This window comes from Carettochelys insculpta, chromosome 2, assembly GCF_033958435.1.
Source record: "Carettochelys insculpta isolate YL-2023 chromosome 2, ASM3395843v1, whole genome shotgun sequence".
Lineage (NCBI taxonomy): Eukaryota > Metazoa > Chordata > Testudines > Carettochelyidae > Carettochelys > Carettochelys insculpta.
Window position 1 is genome coordinate 212,405,397 of NC_134138.1, and position 24,958 is coordinate 212,430,354.

The 24,958-nt window shown below is 41.1% G+C and overlaps 1 protein-coding gene across 2 annotated transcripts in view; it reads right to left on the reverse strand.

The window, feature by feature from the left end:
• The window catches only part of PLCL2 (phospholipase C like 2), a 164,178-nt gene that overhangs the window by 38,906 nt on the left and 100,314 nt on the right, over positions 1-24,958 (reverse strand). For both annotated transcript variants that reach the window (XM_074984498.1, XM_074984499.1), the window contains 2 exons: positions 24,251-24,454; positions 452-527 (listed from right to left, as the gene is read on the reverse strand). In XM_074984498.1, the coding sequence (XP_074840599.1) occupies positions 452-527; positions 24,251-24,454 (280 nt within the window). The remainder of the gene's footprint in view (positions 1-451; positions 528-24,250; positions 24,455-24,958) is intronic.

The following is a 24,958-nucleotide window of genomic DNA, read 5'->3' on the forward strand; positions in this document are numbered from 1 at the left end:
TCTAGAAAGTAGCATCTGTTTAGCCCATGGTGGGCGCATTATATCCTGCTGCTCCATCAGCACATTGAGCTCTGGTATACACTTAAACAGGGTGGCTTTGAACATCTGTAGGAACAGCACAATATATTTCTTTCATAAATATATGAGTATTTCCTACATGCCATCTTTGCTTTATTAAAATAGAGTACATCAGCAGGCTACTTCCCTATTACAAAATTTAAAAAGAACAATTACCAAAATTCAACAGGAATGCCATGGAATTCAATGTCTACAATTAAATTAGTGTTGAGAAGGTTCATTTTTGCTGATTTTGCTCTATCATAAATTTGAATAATTTTGTTCTGTGCATTAGTGGAATAAAGTAATCAAACCCAAGATTTTGTGAAGATGAAAATCTAGGAGAAAAAGCCTTACTTTATTTTTATTTTTCAAAAAGAGAGCCCACACTTACCTGTTTTCTGACATTGTACTATCTTGTCATATACACTATCTGCATTTTCAATCAAAGTCTTGACGGTCTGAATCATCTGCAGAGAAATCAGATTAAACTATTCAAACATGTATTTATAAAATTGTCTTAAAGTATTAACCTTGATTGGTACCGTTACTGAATCTTTGAAAGACGCGAGCTTCAACTATGAACTATTTAGTTTTGACGCCATAAACAGTATTTCAGCCGCTATGACAAGGGTCTGCAATCAAAATACCAAGAGGAGCCATTTTTTCCAATTCGCTAAAACACAATAATTCAAGAGCTGCAATGCACGTGAATAGGAAATGGTCCTGAATAAAGAGTGTCAAATCATACTTTTTGTAACTCCTATCTTACATAAAGCGCACATACAAGCTGTGTTGATACAGCCCCTCCCTTTTGGAAGGGGCATGCAAATGAGCAAGATCAGAAATGCAAATGAGGCATAGATTTCAATATTCTGTGCCTCATTTGCATATCCCCATGTGATGTGGCTTCCAGAAGAGCCATTTCTGGAAGTCAAAGCAGCTGCATGGGTGGGATTCCTTTGAAAGGAACCCCCCGCCTTTCAAAAGCACCATTTTTCCTGAAACAAAATAGGAAGAAGGGTGCTTTCAAAAAGGGGGTTTCCTTTCCTCCTCCTCCACTCACATTCAGGATAACAAACAATCATCATCCAATATTTCTGTTCTCTGTTTATTCCCCCTCTGCTTTTCCAGATTGGTTCCTTATAATTGATGTTTTGTGGCTTCATCTATACAGAGAAAATATCCTAAGGAGGAAGAACAAGAGACTTCAGGCCAAACGAGGAGTTGGAAGGTGAAGGGGTAAAAAGAAATTGAATCACTGACTTCTTCACCAGCTCCTTCCAGACTTTCTTATGAAAGCCCTGCTCTAAGCACTCAGGGCCAAATTTGCAAAAGTATCTAAGCACCTAACTCCCACAGAAATCAGTGGGAGCGAGACACCTAAATACTTTGACAAATTTGGTGCTCTGTAACTATGGGTACATCCATAAATACCTGCAATTCCAGTCAGTAGTGCCTCATGAACATTGTAAAGAATGCTTTGCTACAAAAGAAATTATTTCACTTCTCTTCCTCCTCTCTGATCCAGCAGACAGTAATTGTTTGAGTGGGTCAGGTTCTACATTTTACCTCCTTCTAATACACATTTATGTGGAATTTTCCGAGAGAGCATGTTCACTCTGCTGAACAGGCATCTCTGTAAGCAATACAGAAAAAAAAAAATCCCCAACATAACCCACCAGGGAAAGAGTTCCCTCACCCACTTTTTTAAAGCTGTTTTCTGTCTGAAAGAAGCTGAGGCCTCCTTTTTCATCTTGGTGTGAGCAAGGGATGAATGAAACTGGAGAAGCACGTGAGAAATCCTTAGATTCGGGGTCATAAGATGTGGTCTTCCAGCCTTCCACAGTGAATAAGGAGGAAGAATCTAATGTCTGCCTTGACATAGACTGTACCACAGAAATTTAGCTGTAACTTTTATTTCCACTACAACAGGAACCTGGGCTAGAAAAACTTGTATGGGTATTATTTGAAAACAGTTCTAGCTCTTCTTCTAGCACTGAAGGGTTATCACATACATATGTAAAAATTTCGGCTTTCAATTAATAACCATTATCTTATATAATTAGCTCAAAATAATTGCGATTAAAAATAAATGACTAAGTGCAATTTTAATTGCACTGCTGAACAACAGAATCCCAGTTTTTAAATATTTTGGATATTTTGCCACACATGTAAATTGTTACGTAGCTGCACTCAAAAACAAAATAACATAAAACTCTAGTGCTTACTTCTTGTTCAGCTAATTACTAAGATTTTTTTAAATTGTTTTACAGTCCTAGTTACAATACAAAGAAAAATGCAGCCAGTCAGATCTCATACTTAAGGCAGAACTAAGTAGCATAACATCAAAAGCTGTAGCTTTCTGTTGTAAATTCCAGAAGCCATTATTTTGGAGCGTGTTATTCATTTTATTCAATGGATTTTTCCATTCTTAGTCATCTCTTCTGAAATTTGAAAAATCAAATTGTCTTAATCTATGATTACATTCCAGGGGTCCTTTAAAAAGAAGAAAATAGAATGCCTATCACAGTACTACATAATAAGGAATATATTCTCAACTACATTAACTAAGGCTACTTTTACACTACAAGATAAATTTGAATTTAAGGCAATCAGCTCAATTGTACCAAGTGACTGTCTTCACTGCAAATACCATCAACTCGATTTAGGGAGCACTAATATCAATACCACAATATCGTTGGAACTGGACAGGTATAGCATCAAGTTCAAATTTAACAGGTCGAATGACGGCTGGTGTGGAAGCACCATGTCTTTGAATCAAATTCATTAGCCTCCAGAGGCTGACTGGCACTGTTGCACCTGGCTCCCAGTTCCCACCACTTGCAGGAGCCAGGAAACTGACCAACGCAGCACCTGGAGCCCTGCTGCTCCTGGCTCTTGCGAGCCAGGCATAGCAGCACTGGTCAGTTTCCCAGCTCCCGCAAGCTGCGGGGACCCGGGGACAGCATGACCACTGCCAGTGGTGGAGGTGCAGCAGGCCGGGGGGGAGGACACAGAATGTAGGGTTAAAGGAACTGTGGGATAGGTTCCCACAATGCACTGCTGCAACAGTCAATATTTGACCACGCTAGTGTGGCAGCAGTAACTCGACTTTGTGTGGATTTGTGGGAAGCGAGGATACTGAAAATCAAATTTATAAAAGCAAACGTTATAAAATTGAATTTACTAAAATCAAATGTATCTGGTAGTGCAGATGTAGCCTAAACTGCATACAAAATATGGGTGCTGATCCATTCCCTTACTGAACAATTTACTGTATATAAACAGCTTACATTTGGCACTCCTGGAGGCAGAACTTGCCTGGTAAATAAAATTAAAATGATTTCTAGATAATTAAGTGCTGTATACTGAGTATGCTAATGTTTTTAAAGAGAGTCATACTATACGTAAGAGAAAGCTGAAACATCCAAAATAGCGTATGTCATCCCCAACAGCCGCCTCTGAGAACTACTGAAACTATTTATTCCTAATTTGTCCAGAGAAAGCTGTAAGTTATTTTGCTTCATGGTGTTCATTGCTAATGATATGTTTTCAGCAATAGTTAGAAATTACAATTAATCTGCTCTATTGATATCCTTGAAAGACAAGGAATTTACCAGTTGTTTCAACATGCATGTCATGAAGTGTGTGTTTGTTTGCGTCTATAATGAACTTGAATACTAGGAACCAAGATGCAGTTGATTTAAATCACAAATAGCCTTGCAATAGAAGAACATGTTAATTCTGAAACAAGACCACACAGCTCCCTGTGAGAAGAATCCTGCTGATTTGAAAAATGAAAATCACCTTGGAAATGATTCCCTGAGAATGTCTGTACACTGTTTTAATTAGAATACCAATATACAACAGCAAATGACAACCAAATTTACAGATGTATAGTCCGACTGACAGCACAAATGTGTTTTTTCCTCCTCAGAAGCATTTTAATGTGAACAGAATAGGGCAAGCATTCAGATAGGAGCAGTTTGAGTTACAAAATAATCACTCATAAAAATCTACCAGGTGCCTTAGATAATGATTTAAATACTTCACATCAATATTTATTGTATTCTAGGTATTCTACATCATATATAAGAGGAAGAAAAAGGTACTAGTGCAGATACAAAACCAATCATGTTTACTTATCTAAGGTAAATGGATCATTTTTAAAGACATGAGATGTCACGTAACTAAAAATCCATTCATCTCTTTGAAAATCTACCTCAATGTAAGACAAACATCTTAATTTTGTATTGACAACAAATTCTACATTCTAAACTTCTCAGCCATCACTGTTTAGTATCAAGTGGTATTTAAGTCCTCACTATGATCATGAGTTCAGTAACTCATATTTTCCTATCTTTATAAAAGTAAGCCACCCCAACGTCCACATAACTCCCACTCCAGAAATTGCAAAACTCACCTGCTCAAAGCTATCTTCCTTGTCTGACTTTTTATTTTCTGCCTTTGAACCCCTATAATTGCTTCCACTGCGTTACAGTCAAGTTTCTTATCACTGTCTTCTCTATAATTCCACCCTTGTTTTGTTTTATATTTTTCCTTTACCTCCCTCTATATCTTTGTCTGTTTCTCCCACAACTGTCTTGATAATATCTTCATGCTAGAGCCAATGAGAGAATCTCTTCTTCAGCTCAGCAGCATCACTACCTTGCAGTGTTGAACTCCCTAATGAAGACGTGTCTGCCCTGGTGCCTATAGGAAACTAGCTGACCGGCCCATGGTAAGATTAAGGAAAAGTAGGTTGGTTTATACAGGATGAACCTCTCTAGTTTGCCGTGCTTGGGACCAGATTAGTGCTGAACCAGAGAATTTGCTGGATCATGTGAGGTCAATATTGTCTAGCACTATTACCAACACTTCCACTGCTTATTGGGCTCTTAGAATACATTTAGGGATAAATTACAGCTAAATGGCAGCACAGAACACTGAGAGCGAAGACTGGTAGCTGTAAACAAACTTTATGGGACCACAGGAAACTTGGGCCACCCCTATGAAATTTGGTCATCAGTCTAACTAAAATCATGCCAGATTACAGATGTTGCCAGACGAAAGAGTGCCGGACTAGAGAAGGTCAACCTGAACAATTTTATTTTTTTTAAAACAGATTCATTCTAGTGTATCACTATACTACCAACACCTGGCCAATCACTCTCTCATCACTCTCCTTTGATATGACACTCCTTCCCCCTACCTTTTGTCTGTTTTTAGAGCGAGAGCTGTTGGAACCAGGACTGAGCCCAGATTTGCTGTATTTCCATAGACACTATGAGGCCAATACTATTCTCAGTAATAACAGCAGAAAATGCCAAAGCTCACTATTCGCGATTACTAATAAGGAGATTCTCTCTTGACAAATTAAAAAAAGTCAACCTGTAATTGTACATGTCGCTGCCTATAATACTGGTGAATCAAAGAGAGCTAAAATGTGGATGTGTCTTACAAGAATGATTTTCAAACTGTAAATCTAGGTCTCCTATATCAACAATTCTTTCACTCTAGAATCCCTTAGGTATCAGAGATCAAACATGCAACGGACAGTTACAGCAAAAAGAAATTGTATTGCCCATTCAAAATGTTTTGTTCTGGAACAGCTTTAAATTTATTAATATTGTAAACATATTAATTTACTGCCATGTGTTTACACTTACACAACATTAATACCTAATATCTACATCATTTTAATTTTGGTCCAAGTTCAGCTATTTCTTTAACTTTATACTGTATTCTGCTTCTGTTCAACAGACACACTCACTCATGTTCAGGAACAGTGTAATAATCTCTTTCAAGAAAAGTGGGGAACAAATCTCAGAAACATAATGAAACTGCTACTTAGACTCCGAGGCATTGAAACAATAATAAGGAGTGACAGAAGGGAGGCAAATCAAAGATAAACATAACTTCTTAAATCAATATACCCTTTTTATTTATCTACTGCCAGGAGCAGAGCACATGATGTAAATTTATTTCCTTTCACAGTTGGAAAGAAAAACAGCAAAATAGTTGCATTAATTTTTACAAATCATGGACATGTAAAAGTAGCAATAACCTTTTATTACAAAGCCCTGTTTATGTACTTGGTAACTGGCTATGTCTACACAGCATAATTACTTCAAAATAACAGCTGCTTCGAAATACAGTAATCCCTGGTATGCATGATTTCGATTTGCACATAACTCATATTAATGCGAGTTAATTGCCAATTGAAAGTGCTCTAACCCCCCAGCTGGGGGAAGCAGGGGAGAAGCCCTGCAGCAGGGGACTCTGGCAGTGGAGAAGCCCCTGGGGGAGCCTGGCAGGCAGACAGCTGCTGTGGCAGGGCTTCTCCCCTGCTTCCCCCAGCTGGGGAGAAGCTGTGCTGCCCACCGGGTTCCCCTGGCGGGAGAGGGTGCAGACAGGCGCAGTGGCATGGCTTCTCCCCAGCTTCCAGGAGAAGCTGCGCCTGGCTCCCACCAGTGGTGGGGAGCCGAGAGCCAGGCTGCCACTTGGTTCCCAGCTTTCGCCAGCTTGTGGGACCTGGGAAACTGACCAGCCCTAATGGGCTGGTCGGTTTCCCATCTCCTGCAAGCTTGGGGGATCCAGGAACTAGGCTGCCACCTGGTTCCAATCTCCCCTGACTTGTGCAAAATTTGAGTTGCATGGGGGTTGTGAGGAACACAAACACTGTGTAAGTCGGGGTCTACTTTAATAGCTATTTCAAACTAGGCTCTGTTAAGACAGGGCCTATTTTAAAATAGCTAATTTGAAATAATCACTATTACCTGTGGCTGCGTCTACAATACATTCCCCTTTCAAAAGGGGAATGCAAATGAGTGAGATCAGAAATGCAAATGAGGTGTGAATTTACATATCTTGCATCTCATTTGCATGTTCTCACGCAATTTTGCTTCCGGAAGAGCCTTTTCCAGAAGCAAAAACAGCCATGTAGACTGGGTTCCTTCTAAAATAAACACTGTTTTCGAAAGAACCCTTCTTCCTCTTTTGTTTCAGGAAGAAGGGTTCTTTTGAAAACGGGGTTTATTTTTGAAGAAACCCTGTCTACACGGCTGGTTTTCCTTTTGGAAAAGGCTCTTCCAGAAGCAAGACTGCATGAGAATATGCGAATACCGCAAGAGATATGTAAAGCTGAGCCTCATTTGCATTTCCAAAGTTGCTCATTTGCATTCCCCTTTCAAAAGGGGGATGTAGTGTAGATGCAGCCCATTTTAACTGCACCTATTTTGAAACAGCTATTTTTCTGCACTGTGTGTGCAGACAATATATTTCAAAATAGCTAAGTGCCATTTCAAAATGCATTTTTGTGTATATCAGTATTATTTCAAAATAGCTATTCTGGAATAAGGCTGGTGTGTAGACATACCCTTTGACCTGAAAAATGCATTAGCCTGAAAACTGCCAGATTTACCCTTGCAGCAAACATTTTCATAAAGTGTGAAGAAAACTTATGAAACTACTTTTGAGTACTAGGTCATTAAAATTATTCTGATATGAAATCGCCTTTAGTGTAAAATATCTCCTTCTAGGGCAACAATGGCTTGTTCCTAGTCCTCAACCTTCTTCCAAAATATATGCACTGGCTATTTTAAAAGAAAACCTTATGTAATTAAACAAAGGTGTTAATTTTTGCTATGGACAGATTAAGGAGCAATACTGCTCCCATTTATTTCCATGTGAGTTACGGGATCAATCCTGTTCTCATACATATCAAAAGAAGTTTTTAACAGAGCTCAGTAGAGGCAGGATCAAGCACTACATTGTATGTAAATATGCTGCCCCTTTTATTTGCCTGCATTTTAGAAAGAACATTGGATCAGTTCATTAAGTTAGTTCAGACAAGAGCTACGTTAATGAGGATCCAGAGTACCGTCTCTTGCTTCAGCAGACAGGAATGGAAAAATGGGTAGCTGAATACATGAGCTCCATCCTGACAACCTTTTCATATTGGAAGTTTGAGTCTGCTACGAGACTCAGACTTTTCAAAACATTTGTTTGTAGTTTATGTTCTGAGTCAAACGTTGGTCATAATGTTCTCTAAATTGTTACATATTATTTACACTGACCAGCTCTGGTTAACATGCTATAGAAATAATGAAGGTACAATAAGAGTCAGAGAAAGCCTGGACGTAACAAAACTAACAGTATTTCCAAAAGCTGGTAGGGTAGAAAGCAAGAAGCACACAGTGAACACAGAGACTTCCTAGCTCCATGCCCCAAATAGTGACCTGAACATTCAGATCATCAGAGGTGTAGCTGTGTTAGTTGGTATCTGAAAAAAAACAACAAGAAGTCCTGTGGCTCCTTATAGACCAAGAGCTTTTTTGGAGCATGAGCTTTCGTGGGCAAAGACCCTCTTCATCAGATGCATAGTCTATAAAGTGCCACAGGACTTCTTGTTGTCATTCCAATTATTTTATTCTCCTGATATCTTCTTCCATAAGAGTACATTGCAACAGAAACCTCACACAGTCAAGGACTAGATCAGGCGTCAGTAAAGTAAGTTTTAATTAAGAATGTCACATACCTCCCAAACAAGGTGGCTGAAAATCAACTATTTTTGGTGGGAGCACTGATTTTTTTATTTAAATGGACTTTTGTGTTCTTTAAATTACAACAACTTCTTCTTTTTATAATACACCAGTTTAAAATGAAATCCAAATGTAATAAAAATATGTTAAGGAATGGAACTAAACTTACTATAATCTCTTAAAAGTTTAAATGAAACATACATATGCTGAAGACTGCTTTTTCTATATAAAGAAAAAATTAGAAAAACATCTAACTTTTGAGTCAAACACCATAGGTCATGTACTGCATTAAGGGCTGTGCTCCCATGGAAGAGTCAGGAGCTATGCTACTGAGTGCAGAAATTATCATAGGCATTGAGACTTAGACTTTGACTTCAGAAGAAATTATAATGTATCATTTGGACCATCCACTGAGCCCCTCTGGTTGATCTCATACTCTTCTCCTATAGCTTCTCCCTATCTGAGAGCTGACAGCTTCAGTTCTCAAATGATGAATATTTATGATGCCACTTGTAAGGAAACAGTCTCCAACTCATAGAAAAACACCAATAGGCCCAGTAACCATCATTCCAGTATGGTTCTAGACACCTTGTGAATGGCTTTGCTCAGTCTTCTTCCACGTTTACATAGCTTGAGATACTAAACAAAGATCCATTAACTTCTCAAATACTGTAATTCCCTCTCTGTCTCTAAACAAATAATATACTGCAGTGCAAAAGGTCCATAGGTTACAAAACCAAAAGTGTTCAATTACTGTTAGTTTTTTCGTTCTTCTGCGGGTAGGGTGGGGATGGGAGAGCAGCAGTGCGTGCACCCGAAAAGGAGCAACAGTCACATTGAAATGCATACTAAAGGTGTGTCTACAGCGCACAGTTATTTCGGAATAACCGCTATTCCAAAATAATGTTGCGAATACCTATACAGCAAAACCACTAATTTGAAATAATTTTGAAATAGCAGATGGCTTATTATGAGTTCTGTAAACCTCATTCTACAAGGAATAGTGCCTATTGTGAAACTGATATTTCGAATAGGAGCTGTAAAAACAGGGAATAGGAGCTATTACAAAATAAGGGGCCTCCAGCCCTACCCTGGGTGCTTTAAATGTGGTTCAGCATCCAATCGGTGTGGAAACTTATTCAAAATAGCTGAGCACTATTTTGATACGCATTTTGTATGTAGTTGTACTATTTCAAAATAGGCTGTTACAGAAAAACTTTTCCAGAACAGCTTATTCCAAAATAATATTGTTGTGTAGACGTAGCCTACAGGAAAAGAGGGCAACATTCTTCAGAGTGCAGCCTCTAGTACTGATTTCAATGAATGAAAACTGGAGGAAGAAAATTCCTTAACTGCTGGTCACAAACACCACCCAATGCGAGACTATTTTCAAGAATGTCCTGTATTTCCAGATTACCCCAACCCTCAAATGAAAGTAATGAAGAGATAAAAGACCTAGTTGTCAGAATGAAACAACATCATGCAAAATGCTACTCAGAAAGCAGTAACTTTGAAGATGTTGACACAGACATGTCTGAATTACTTGGATCAATTGGTTAGTAAATTAATTATGAAACAATCTTATTGGACTGCCTACCATATATTGCTATTCTATTAAATGATAAATTGGATTATTGTAATAAATTTGTATATTAGTTTGTTGTGGGAGGATTTATTACTTAAATGTTCTATGTTATTGGACTTCTGAAATGATTTTTATTGGTCAATATAATCAAAATATCTGAAGTGAAGATTTTAAAAGAAATTTTATTTTGCATTTATGAATTTAACATCTAAGAAAATTTCAAACTGTTTGGCATGTTGCTAGAGACAAGAATTTTTTGAAAAATTATAAATTCTAATAAAAATAATAATTTTCCCTATAAAAACAAAAAAGCAGTAAAGTAGCACTTTAAAGAGTAACAAAATAATTTATTAGGTGAGCTTTCGTAGGACAGACCCATTTCTTCAGATCATAGCCGTACCAGAACAGACTCAATATTTAAGGCATAGAGAACCAAAAATAGTAATCAAGGTTGACAAATCAGAAAAAAAATTATCAAGGTGAGCAAATCAGAGAGCAGAGGGGCGGGGGGAGAGGATGGGGAGTCAAGAATTAGATTAAGCCAAGTGTTCAAAAGAGCCCCTATAGTGTCCCAGAAAATTTGCATCCCGGTTCAAACCATGTGTTAATGTGTCCAATTTGAATATAAAAGAGAGTTCAGCAGTCTCTCTTTCCAAAGAACTGTGAAAATTCTTCTTCAGTAAGACGTAAACTCTAACAAGCAAGGCACTACTTTCCCTATAAAAGTGGGTTTGGAACAAATCATATCATCCCCTTCATTTGGGGGATGGTCAGGAAGCATGCTTTAGCGGCTAGGGGTAGCTATTACTGGTAGGGAGGTATTGGTATGGGAGCCTAACCTCTCCCATCCAACAAGATCTAACTGAGGACTCTCTGGGACTACCAGTGATCTAGAAACCAAGACTTCCCTCCCTGAGCCACTTGCTATCTTTCCAAGGGACCAGGCCAGCTCAGTCTCAAGCCTTCCCCTCCTAGAGTACCCTACACCAAGAAATAAAAAGGATTACCAATATCTAGGGTCCACATGTGTGTGAGAAGAAAATGCTTTTCTCTCTGACTTTCTGGGGTGGGTCCTATCCTTCCTTCAGGAAATGCTTTTTGGGGCAGCTATACTAGAGAATTTGGCTCTCCTTCTGCTCCATGCTGCTGGAGCTGCAAGTTGTACGTCTTCTCTCTTGCATGTATGCTACCAAATGAGCTCTTTCCTTGCCTTTACATTTTTCTCGCAGACAGAGTATTTGCTGAAGGTATAGCAGGGTGGGTGGTGGTCCAACAGCCTCTCCTGGCTCCTGGCAAGGTGGGAGGGGGCATCCTGTAATCCTGGTAGGGACATTTCAGGCAAAAGGGGTGGGGCTGGGAGCAGCCTGCCTTCAGCACTATACCTAGTCACCCCCAACCAGCCCTCAGTGCAGCCCAGAGTGCACCATGTTGTGCTGCAAGTGTGGCATATGGATGTGGCACTGGCAGCCAGGAGCCCTGGCCCTTTTGAATCTCTGAGCCCTGCGGAAACCATCCCTTTTGTCTCCCTTTCCCCCATCAATGGGCCTGGTTGTCAAGTGTGGTATTTGTGTGGCCCATCATATATTTAACAGTGGCACAAACAGCTGCAGCAGATGGAATCTAATTTACAATCTTATTTTCTTTCAAGCAGTGCACTGAGTAATACGGAATGAGCAAGAATAACTTTTTTCAAGTTTCTTTCAGGTCCACTTTAGGGGTCCGTCATCTGCAATGTATACAACTTCAGAATTACCTGGTGCTACTCCCACCAGTGATGCCAGACAATAAATTACCCTTAATTAAAAAGGTAAAAATAAAAGACTTTCTTCATCATCCAGTAAAATCATGGATGAGTTCAAAATCAAAATCAGAACCAGAAAATTCCAGCAAGGCTCCAGAGATTAAAAGATTCCTAATTTCATTTATGCAACAAGTTCTCCCTTTTGTCTTGTTCAGAATAAACATACATTACACTGACATGGTTCAATCATTTCGACCAGACTACAGTCCAGACTTTCCTGGAAGTTTGCTGAATACAGTATCTGAGGAGAAAGTTGAACTGCATACAAAAAGAACACTGGCAAAAATTTTGTTAATCTGAGTCTGGATAGATGGAGCAACATAGATAATGATCCAATAATATGTGCTGGGGTTGTTGACATTAGCTAAGAATATCAAGAGATACTGAACAAAAATTACCCAGTGACAAAGTTAATTTGCAGGCACTAGGGAAATGGATTGATCATGAACTTATTCTACCTCATTTTCTTGCCAATATCCTCAACCAAAAATAGCACAGTAAATGCCTAACTGCTGAAGATGATCTTACTGTGACATGCACCTCTTAGAATCATCTATCAATCATGCCAACTAGGATATATTTCAGGACTGGAGTGAACCATTCAGTCAGTACATGTTTGTATATGTTTTAAAGAAAATCCATATCACTGAACTGGTGAAAGTCCCTAGCTAGGTACCAGAATTTGCTGAAGTTCTAAACCAGCTTTTGACAGAATTAGTCTCTTCTGTGGGCACAGACATAGTATTTTCTTCATTTGGAATAGTTCATTCAAAGTTGAGAAACTGAACAGGGACTGAAAAAGCAGGAAGTCTTGTTGCTCTCTTCCAGTATGTAAATAAAATGTGGAGGATGGGATGAGAGCCCCAAGTCTTAAAAGTGCAAAGGACAGCCTAAATATTTTTGGAGATTATTGTCTCATTTTCAAGAGACTTAGACAAATAGGAATTTAAATGCCAGTTCCTTTCAGTTAGGCTTACTTGAAACTTTTCACAGGCTTACCTGAAATAATTAGGAAAGTGTTTTGGATGATATATCTAGCCACTCACCCTCTAATTTAGATTTGGGAGATGACACTGATAGCCAGGGAATGTCCCAGAAAAACATTAAAACATGTTTAAAATATCAGAATTCAGGTTAGTCACTAGCTGCAAGTGCACTGGATCAAAGCTCTTCTGAAAGCCTATCAACCTTGTCAGAGCACCACTGGTAGCCACTGTGAGAACTTTAAAGTAGGCCAGCCACCCGTGTTATTGCTAAGATGCCATTTAATCATATTTAAAAACACAACAAAATGACAGTTAAAGAAATGTGGCTGGTTTATACTAATAATCTTAACACTACTGGCACCAACACAGTACACAATGCAAGAGCAGAAGTGGGGGCATTTCAGAAATTTCTTAGATTAGAAAGGTAATGCGGGTGATTAAACAATAATGCTAGATCTACACCCAACAGTATAAGAACTTCCAGCTCCCCCTCACACAACTGGGAAACAGACCGTCCACCTCTGCCAGGTTCATTGTGCTCTTCTGACACTTTCCTGAGATATCATCTGCAAGTTGGACACTCCAGTTTTCAGCTGACAAATATATCAGATAAATAACTGCAAGAGACAGCTAGTGAACCAAAGACTACTGGGTTAGCAATCAGAAAGGAAAAATATCATTTTGATTCCAACATATCAATAATTTTATTAAATTGCACGTAAATAAAACGTGTTTTTACTGTGGCTATCATAGTTGGTGAAATAGACACCTCCAGTTAAAAGGTGCTTTTAATATCTGTTTTTGTGGCTACACACTGATAAATGAAAGAAACTGTACACAAGGCAGAAATCAATAATAACCTTATCAGGCATGGTTTGTCTCAGACAATAAAAGTCAATTTATAATGAAGTGTAATTGATCCTTCTACTGCTGCAAATGTCCTGAACTGTCAGTGTAAGAAAACAATGTCGCTGCATGTTGCTTATGTGTACAACAAATATTTGTCATGAGTATTTCCCTTCTTGGAAAGGATAAAGATCAAACTAAATTATTTGATGCCAGTAATTCATTCAGAATGCTTATTTTCAGTATCTCACTAAATAGTAATAGTAAACACCATACTTACAAGCAAGTCACAATTCTTACTCTCTCCAGAAAACAAGATTACATTAAATATTTTGTGGGCTTTTATCCGGAAAAACCGTGGAGTGTCTACATGCAAAATGTGCTTTGATGACAGTTTGTCAACAAAAACTGGAACATCTATCAGCAGCGTTATACCTCTGCCTATTTCAGTATAACGCCTCTCTTGACAGTGTTCTTTCAACAGAACAGCCATGTAGACACTCCAGTACCCTTTTGTCAACAGACAGGGCTTCTCATTCACCAGACAGCCGTATTTGTAGAGCTTCTGGCCAGCTGTTCTGTCGAGAGAGGGCCAAGCACTCTCTGTCGACAGAGTGGATTGCTCTCTCTCTCTGCTTTTATGGGTAGACTCAATCTGTCAGCAGAAGTTTCGCCAGGGAATCCCTTCTGACAGTGACTTCTGTTGACAGAGGCTTTTCGTGTAGAGGTAGCCTCAGTGCTCTACAGTCGTCCCTGGTAATCCTCATTCTGGCAAGGAATAAGGGAGGTTGACAGGAAAGTTTCTCCCATTGACCTCCCTCTGTGTGGATGGCCAGAAAAAATCGATCTGGGATACATCAATTCCGGCTATGCAACTGTCACATCTGGAATTGCATATCTTAGGTCAACTTTTCAGTCTTGTGTAGACCGGCCAAAATTAGCTAACAGAGCAAACAGTAGTAGCATGGACACCTGATAGAATCATAGGTCTGGAAGGGACCTCAGGAGGTCATGTAGTCCAGTCCCCTGCTTCAACCCCCACTAAGTCACCACAGCCAGGACCTTGTCAAGCCAGGACTTAAAAACCTCAAGGGATGGAGAATCCACCACCTCTCTAGGCAACAAATTCCAATGCTTCACCACCCTGCTGGTGAAGTACTTTTTCCTAATATCTAACCTACACCTCTCCCTCTTCAACTTCAGACCATTACTCCTTGTTCTGCCATCTGACACCACTGATCTGCATCGACTGCTATGAAAGGCTGTCTACCAAAACCAGTCACAAGCTTCACCTTCCTCTGGGCCTCTGGGAATGTTTTTGTTTGCTCAACTGCCTCTCCATCTCAGGTCCTGCCCCTATCCGACTTCTTCTCCGAAGCCCCCACCTGAACACCCACTCCACCCTCATCCCACCTCTTCTTGCACAAGTCCACCCTTTTCCCTCTCAGCCAGCTAGCCTGCTTTGTTGCTCAAAGAAGCACATCGGCAGCAGCCCATGCTACTATGGCTACATTTTTATTTCCACGAGCTATGTAGATGAAAGCTAGCTTGTTTACGCTTGAGCTGGAGCTCACACCCTCAGCTCCAATTGCAGACACAACCCATATTCGATTAGGTTTTCAATCCCTCTTAGGCTCATATTGTACCAAAAAATTGACTAATACCAACTGTGCCAAAACAAGTATAGTACATTATTCATCCAGGTTTCAGAAATATTTGTTGGATTAGGGGCTTCATCCCAACACAGACAGACAAGTTCTCTGCAAACAGTTGGCTTCCTTTGTATGATGATCCAGCACGCCCTTTACTAGTGTCATCATTCTCATCACAGTGCTGAAGACTGGGGCTTGCTTCTAAGAACAAAAGAAGTGTTCTTTCCCTTGTCATTGCACAGCTTTATAAAATTTTTACTATTCCTTTTGCTTATCTTGTAGGGCATCTAACATTAAGAAAAACATACAATGGTGTAGAAGAACCATTTGCCTTATGTTCAGGAGTCTGTCTGCAGCTCTGTTCAGTCACACGTGTGATGACACCAGAAGAATGCATGTCGCAGTATCACACAGAGGAAGCTGAAGTTCATGAACTTGAGAAGGAAAAAAAAGTAACTGTGAAATGTAAAAGAACCCCATGAAATGGGTTATAATATCCTGATGCTTTTATGAAGTGTACAGATTACATTCAGGAGTCTTTTACTGCTTCATCAGCCAAGGAAAAAAGGTATCTCAGTATTTTGGAAAACAGACTTAGATCATGCTTATTATGTCTTTATTAATATTCTGAAAACATGCCAGGGCTCGATGTAGTATAGCCATATGTGAAACATTCCCCTTTTAAAAATTTCTCAGTAAAAATTCTGGTCCCAGTGATGTCAATGGCAAAATTTGCATGGAAACAGTATTTCTGCTCCTATGTATCATTTATAGAATATTCCCTCCAAATACATGACTTCAAGTTGCGTTTAACTTGCATTAATGTGAGTTAAGCACAACTCAAAAGCCCACTCCTCCCCAGCCCTAGCTTAACCCCCCAGGCCCCAGTTCAACCTGCCCCCCGCGGCCCCGATTTAAAACACTCCTGAGATCCTGGTTCACCGCCATCCCACACCTGCCTCCAGCTCATCTCCACTCGACCCCCACATGCCTGGCTCACACCCCCCATGACCAGTTCTGGCTCAACCCCCCAAAGGGCCATGCAGCCCCGGCTCAACTCCACCTTCCCGCTCCCTGAAGCCCTAACCTACCCCAAACTTAACACCCCTGCCTCCCTCCCAGAGCCCCAACTCATCGCCAGGCTTAACTCTCACCAACAGCCCCACCCCTCACCCCCAGGACTTACCTTTCAAAAGGAGCTCTGGATGCTCCTGCTGCTCCCCAGCTGCAGAATGTGCTTTCTGCTGGGAAAAAAAGCTGCCCCCCAATTTATGTGAAATTGGAGTTACACAAGGTGCATAGGAACAAAACCCTTGCATAACTCCAGGTACTACTGTACATCCATTAGCAAATGTCCACTTTACCCACAATACACATTAAGCATCCAATTCAACTACCACTAAAGAAAATAGGTGTCTTTCCCACTGATCTCAGTAAACTGGACTAAGATCACGAGCCTAGCAAATGACATGCCAAATCCCAGAACTTCAAAGATGCTATAGTGAATGCTGATTGACTAGAATAGCTTTTGCATGCATTCTATCCTTTTGACAAGCATAGGTGAAGTAATAAGTATTCTGGGGTGTTCTAATTAACTCATGCTTACTTGACTCAGAAATAATTTAATAACTATGCTGCTCCTGTATTGTATTAAACATGTTTTCACCAGTATTATCCCAGTAGTTTGTACTCTTTAAAGATTACTTTCTGGCAGACTAACCCTTTCACTGACGAGGACTTGCATAATTTCATAGTTTACTGAGCAAATATATAGAGTTCTCTATTCACTTAATGTGCAAACAAATTCTACAGAATAATTGTTGACCATTCTGCTAGGGTAAAAGTTTACTGTATTTTTTTCAGCCAGGAAACTATTTCTGTCAAAGAACTGTTAAATATTAAATTATTGTATCTGTCTGAGATAGACTGACCCTGAATGAGTGAGTGCTTTGAAAATATCTGTATTACCATGCACCACATTCAGAATGAAACAATAATGTAAACCAAAGATAGCCTATGCACTTACCATGGTAACCAAGGTTTGTTTGAAAAACATTCCACAAGGTAATGTTTGTTAGCACCCTGATTTCACATTGACAGTGCATGACAAATTGGAGCAACTCTGTTAATATAATTCTGAACAGTTTGTGAGGCACATGCTAGCACAAAGTTAAAAAACTAAGAAATTACTGTCATGCAGAGGTGACAGTCTCTCTTAATTAAGGCTTTCCATTATATCCCTAGTTTTCACAGCTACCTCCTAGCCCAGTGTTTCCCAAAGTGTACTACATGTAACACTGGTGGTACTCAAAAGGATTTCAAGGGGTATGCAGCAGAAAATAAATTATTAAAAATCAAGAGAAAAGCACTGGGACAGCACTAGGAGAGGGTGTATGCTGATAAGGCCAGAGTCCAGAAAGGGGTACACAAACGTTAAGTCTGGGAAACTGTCCTATCTTAACTACAGTAGGACAAAAAAAAAAGTCCCTGCTCGAGGATCTTAAATTCAGCTTGACCCATAATATAGGAAAATGTATCTACAGTGTCACAGATGGTTTCAGACTCTCCTCTGAGGTGTCTGTCTGTGAGTCTGTGACAGGGTTCAAGGGCCCCGAGCACTGCAACCCATCTGCAGCCAGAAGCGACTCTCACTCAACAGGTAGAACAACAGGTTTATTTTTAGGCAACAGGGATACAGCATGGTACAGCAATGTCAATACAGCAACCAGAAACCAGGTTTCCCCTCTCTCGCTTCTACACAATGGCTCAGTCGGGGGAAACCTGGGGCAAGTACTCCTCCCCGTCCTGCAGGTGCTGGTGCATAAAGGCCTTCAGCATCTGCTTCGGTCTCCTCTGGCACTTTCCCACCAGCCCACTGGGCTGGGAGCGATACCCCAAGGCGCAGGAGAGATGGATCCCATGCTGCTCCCACAAGCACCAGAGCAGGGCTGACATGAAGTCAGATACCTGGTCAGTGAAAACCTCCTCGGGGAACACCACCCTGCCAAAAATGGCCAGCAGAGCGTCTGCCTCAGCGTCTGCCTCAGTAGAGGACAGAGCTACAGCCTTAGAGTAACGGGTAGCGAAATCCTCCACCACCACCAGGATGTATTTCGTCCTCGTCTGGGTCATCTTGCTGATGGGTCCCACTATATCTATTGCTACCTTCTGTAAAGGCTCCTCTCTGATGGGCAGGTGCCTCAAAGCAGCTTTCCCCATCCTCGGGCAGGAGTCACAGGTCTGGCAGTACTGCTGCACAGCCGCAAATATCCCTGGCCAATAAAAGGTCTGAAGCAGCCTCAAATGGGTACTCTTGATCTCCTGATGCCCTGAGAACAGGATGTCATGGGCCAGGTACAGCATCCTGGGGCAATTACTTTGGGGAACCACTAGCTGCTGCTGGACCCCCCATGATCCTACTTTCCCTGGGTGGAGCCATTCCTGGTACAGGAATGCCCTGTCCCACAGGAATCTCTCCTCACAGTCTGTGAGGTCCTTCTGGACACTCCTCTAGGTCTCCCCCCATCAGCACCTCCATAGGCAAGTGCCAGTGCATCCCCACTTCCTTAGCCCCCCATGTCAGATGCACCCAGGCTACTGGTACCTTGAATGGGGTTCCATCTATGCCCCTCAAGGTCAGATGGGTGTTTGGCACGATGCAATCTGGGCCCTCTAGCTCTGGCTGGGCCAGTGTCACCTCCGTCCCCATGTCCCAGAAGCCCAACACTTTCCTGCCATCCACTTCCTGTGGCACAAGGCACTTGCTCCACAGGGGCCACCCTGCCCCCATCTGGTACATGGAGATGCCCGACTCTGGCACATCAATTCTCCTGAAGATCTGGCCAGTAGATCCAGCCCCCTCCTGCAGTCGTCTCCTCTGGCCACTTGAACTCCACCCAGTTGACCCCACAAGGCCCCTGCCTGTTTGGCCTTTCTGGGAACACGGGACACTGGGTCTGTCTATGCCCCTTCTGCCCACAGCAATAAAAGACCAGCTTTCGTTGTGTTCCTCGGCCCAGCTGCTCCATCCAGGCCCTGACTGGCCCTCTCGGGGGTGGATGGCTGGCCCCTGTTACCTGGGCTCGCCCCATAGGTGATTCCCTCTGTTGCACAGCCAGGAAACCGGTCTTCCTGGGATTCCCTTTCTCTCCGGGACTCCCTTTCAGACCTGGCCCAATTGTCCATGAACTCATCAGCCAGCTTCTCCACACTGTGTGGGTCCTCTGGCTTTTGGTCCTCAAGCTACAGTCGCAGGTTGGGCAGGCAGGCTCCACAGAACAGATCCAGGACCATCAGTTTAACCAGGTTCTCTGCAGCCTGGGCCCCCATTCTGAACATGCACTTGCAAAAGTATTTTTATCAGGTGGGAGGCCAGATCTACACGGGCCTTCTCTGGCCCTTTCTGCGCCTCCTGGAACTTCTTCCTGTATGTCTCGGGGGTCAGCCTGAACTTATGCAGCAGAGCCTGTTTGACCCATTCGTAATCCCCCAGCTGTAGCCCCTCCAGCTGGTTGAGCTCCCCTGCAGCCTTCTGATCCAGCAAGGCGGTACGCTGATGGAGCCATTCAGCTGCAGGGACCTGGTGCACCTCAAGGTCTTCCTCAAAGAATGTAAGAAACCCATCCAGGTCCTCTACATCCTTACACTGGGACAGCATAAACCTCTAAAAGTGACTGGCAGTCCCAGGCCCCCTGGGCCTCTCAGCTTCTCAGCTCTGCCAAGGCCAACTCATGCTGCTGCTGTTTTTTCTGGTCCTCCAGCTATAACAGCCTCAGTTCAGTCTCCAGATGCTTCAGCTCCATGGAGGAGGTGCTGAGCAGGGAGGAGCTGCAACTGGCCATGTGGATTCCAACAGCCCTGGGGTTTAGCCGGCTACTCCCAGTGCTGCTTCCTGAGCCTCAGCATGGCAGCGATCTGGAGTATCCCCAGGGACTGGCTGGTGGCTCCCCGTGGGGTCTGACCCCAACACCAAGGAGTGACCATTCTCTTCCAGGTAGGCAATGAGATGGGCTTTGGTGGACTTGCCACTAGGAAGCCCTCTCTCCAGGCACAACCAGACAAAGTCCATTTTAAGGAGCCGATAATACACCATTGCTGTTGTTCACGAAGGCCCCTTCAGTGTGCCAGCGTCCTTCTGGGTCACTCCGCACAGTGGTTAGGCCATAGGCCTCTCCACTTCTGGGGACCTCACCTCACTGCCCTTCAGCATGCCTTGACCTCGCTAGCTGTCCTTCCGCCTGTGCCCCAGCCACTTCCTGTCGACTGCACCAGCCACAGCGGTGCAGTAGATCCCACCACTGCCACCAGATGTGACAAGGTTCAGGGGCCCTGAGCACTGCACCCCATCCTCAGCCAAAACTTACTCTCATCAACAGGCACAACAGCAGGTTCATTGAGTGACAGAGATGCCACATGGCACGGAGATGTCAGTACAGCAACCAGAAACAGTCAGTCCAATCAATTTCAGGGAGAGGAGGCCCCAATGGGTGCCCACAAACAAGGGCCTTGGCCCCCTTCTACCCAGGCTAGCCACCTTCTAATTACCAGTTCCAAGAAACTGCCAAACTCCACCCACCCACTTTGTCCTGTTTCCCAGGGAACAAAGGTGTCACCTGTGAGCTTATATTACCTCTATGCAACAATGCTGCATAGAGAAACTTACGGAAAGTGCAGGAAACTACAGGATATCAGGAAATGCATTCCAGCTAACCCGGCATATAAAATTCCCACACAACCCACTTCATCATACCATCCAATTAAATAATTAAAAAGCACAAGCTGGATCCCTTCAGGTCTCTCCTCCATCTCTTGAAAAGGCTAATGCTTATATATTTCCTTTTATTTCCCATCACACCTTGCCAGAACTGGAAGGCAGATATGGCTTACAAAAGGCTTACAAACCTTAAAAAGGTCTGTGCATCCCATCCCATCCCATCCCATCTGTCAGAATCATGTGAGATGTCTCATTTTCATTATATATTCAAAATGGCATCACTTTAGAAACTCCATTATTTTCCTGCTAAACCCTGTATGTTTTTTTTCTCCTTTATCTTTTTGGAGGGAAGGAGATAGTTTGAAGGTACAACTGCGCAGATATGGTCTCCTTTTACATGTACATAACAAATTCTGTATTTCTCATGATTTTCTCTAAAGTCCACATCAAGTCAAAGCGTGCTTTATATTCCAATAATGCACATAATAAAGGGGAAAAGGAAAAGTGACATGAAAGACAAAGCATCTAGTAAAAGAAACATGAGAAAGAAATGAATGGCAGTATGAAATTCCCTGGGAAAAAACAGTCTATCTTGGTGCAACCTGCATAGATTTTTGGCAGTTTTGACATTGAGAAACCCTTTGACCATATCTAAACCACAAAAATAACGTTGAAGTTGCTTACTTCAAAGTACAACTTCGAAATAACAGACTTCGAAGCTGAGTATCTACACACACCATACTTAGAAGTTAAAGTGGGCTAAACTTCAAATTAGGGCACTACTCCATTCCCGGGAATGGAGTAAGGACTTCAAAAGTTGGGCTCCCTTACTTCCAAGTTAACTTCAAAGTAAGGGAAAACATGTGTTTACTCTCTGCTGGCTACTTTGAAGTAGCGCCTAACTTCAAAGTTAACTTCTAAATTAGTTCGTAGTGTAGATGCACTCTTTACATATTTATTTTTTCAATAGCTGAAATGGCCAAGAGAATAATTTTACCGCTCTGGAATTAAGGTTGAATGGACATAGCAATGACCCTTTTTGGAAAATTCTTTAAGAGTATTAACATTTTTAAAAAATCCTAATTGTAAATTATAGGTTAAACCTCTGTAATCCAGCACTCTCCCATCCAGCAACATCCATAATCCAGAATGATTTTAGTTAGTTGGGCAGCCACTTGTGGTCAAGTTTCCTGTGGTCCCATAAAGTTTGTCTGCAGCCAGTAGTCCTGGCTCTTGGGTTCTATGCTATTAGTCAGTTGTCATTTATCCCTAAATTACTTCTAAGAGCCCAATAAGCAGTGGAAGTGTTGGTAATGCTGCCAGATAACTTTGAGTTCCTATGGTTTGACAAATTCTCTCATTCAGCATCAGTCAGTTCCTGAGGGTGGCAAACTAGAGAGGTTCAACGTGTATTCCAAATTTGCGGATAGTACAGAAATGCCCAGAAAGGACTCATTCTGCTGCAAGGGTCACCAGCCTCAGAATAGCCAAGCATTTTAACATATTTTTCATCAAGAATAACTGAGGTTCATTTTATCTGTGATTTATGTGTAATCCCAACAATAAAGAACACTTTCTACCTATAATATCCTAACCATACAGTAATTATACAGTATGGTATCTTTTTAATCAAATCACACTTGTATTTATATCACTGGGACATGTACAGATCCAACAGTTCTACCTGAACTAGTGGTTAACTTTTAAAATTTTTCTTTCTACAAACAATGCTACAACTTGGGCTCTTTTAACTATGAAGAGTATAGTATGGTTACATTATCCAAAGCTATCTGCGCCAAGAAATTTGCTCTAAAATGTAACTGCATATGCATATTTTTGGATCCCAGTTTATCATTTGATTTTCTAATATTTTTAGAAAAATGAAACAATTGAGCTGGTTTGTTTAAAAATGCAAAACTAATGACAAACTTTGGGAAGAGGATTTCTACATATCATCATATTCATAGTTCTTTAAAAAAAATCAAAAGTATTAACCCTATGAGATAGATTTTCTTTTCCCCATGCCATATTTCTGCAACTGAAATTAGGTGGGGATTTTAAACTGCTGGTCTGTGATTTTCCTCCTTACATATGCATTATATAAACTTCATAATTTATCACTCTGCTATAGCACTGATATATTTTTGTCTTTTTAGACAGTTTTCTTTCCCCACACAGCCATACTTGTGAATTTCTGAGTGCTTCTAGGTTCTAAAGATACCATTTACAGATTTGCTGAAGTATAAAGCAACTAAAGTGAACATTACAACAAATTACATAATGCATAACTTCCAAAACAAATATGTACACACACACATAATAAAAAAATATGGAAATTTAAACATTATTACAATGCTCATAAAATTAGTTCCTAAAAATTTCACATTTTCTACTATTTGAATTAATGGTAAGAAGAATGACAACTCCATAAATTCAAAAACATAGGCTATGTCTACATAAGCTCCCCCGCCTCGAAAGGGGGATGCGAATGAGACACTTTGGGATATGCTAATGAGGCACTGCAATGAATATCTGGTTATAGGAATAAGGGGATTTTGAAGGCTGTGGGGTCCTTTCGAAAAGGACCCCATGTAGACGAGTCATGCACGATCGAAAGCAGCACTGCATTAGGCTAATGCAGCACTGCATATTCATTGCAGTGTCTCATTAGCATATCCCCAAGTGTCCCATTAGCACCCCCTTTTTGAAAGGGGGGGGCCTACTGTATACATTGCTGTATTGTAACAAATCATTGTACACCTGAACACTGAACAAAAAACCCACCAGTTAATGTGTAAACAGGTAAATTTATAACATATTTACATATGCTAGTACAAACTCTTGTGAATTTGCATGCATTAAGAGGAATTAATATTTACATTCACCTCACATAAAAATAGTGTCAGATGCTGAATGTTCATGAGAATAATTTTTCAAGCACAAGTAATGAAGCATGAAATAAGAAGTCAGAGATTAGAATAACCTTTCAAAACAGACATGGTACAGTATATTATAAAAAGAAACTCTTTCAAAAAGCATACATAAACCACAAAGGACTACTTACCATGTCATATGCAGTTACAATCTTTTTCAAGACTTCTGGAACAGTTCCTTGGAACTCCATAGTGGGATACTGATTATTGAGATTCAGTACTACCAAGGGTGTACTATCAGGTCCGACCAAACGTGTAGACACTGCCAGAATACACTGCATAAGATTTGCTACAGGAGAAAGGCCACATAATTCTTTGAATGAAACTACTGCATTCTGTTAAAAAGAAAAGAAAGATGTTAATTTACAGGTAACTATGAATTTTAATCTCGCACTCATTAATGTTAATAGATTTATATTTCATGGTGCAATATTTATAACCAAGCTACAGTAGAGAATTATCACTGGTTTTCTCCTGAAAAAGTTGCAGTTCTCCGAAGCAAAGTACCATAGATATTTGCAATATTTTGTTTATCAGATATAATAAATATTCAAATCGACTTAAAATCCTCCTAGAGAAAAGAACTGTTGCTTAGAATAAAGAGGCTGTAATATGATGTACAGGCTGACCCTCTCTAATTTGGAACTCTCTCATCTGGCAACATCTGTAATCCGGCATGATTTTAGTTATCTGGATGACCACTTATCATGGGCGTAGCCAAGTTTCCTCTGGTCCCATAAAGTTTGTTTCCAGCCACCAGTCCTGGCTCTCAGCGTTCTGTGCTGTTATTTAGCTGTAATTTACTCATAAATGTCTTCTAAGAGCCAAATAATCAGCAG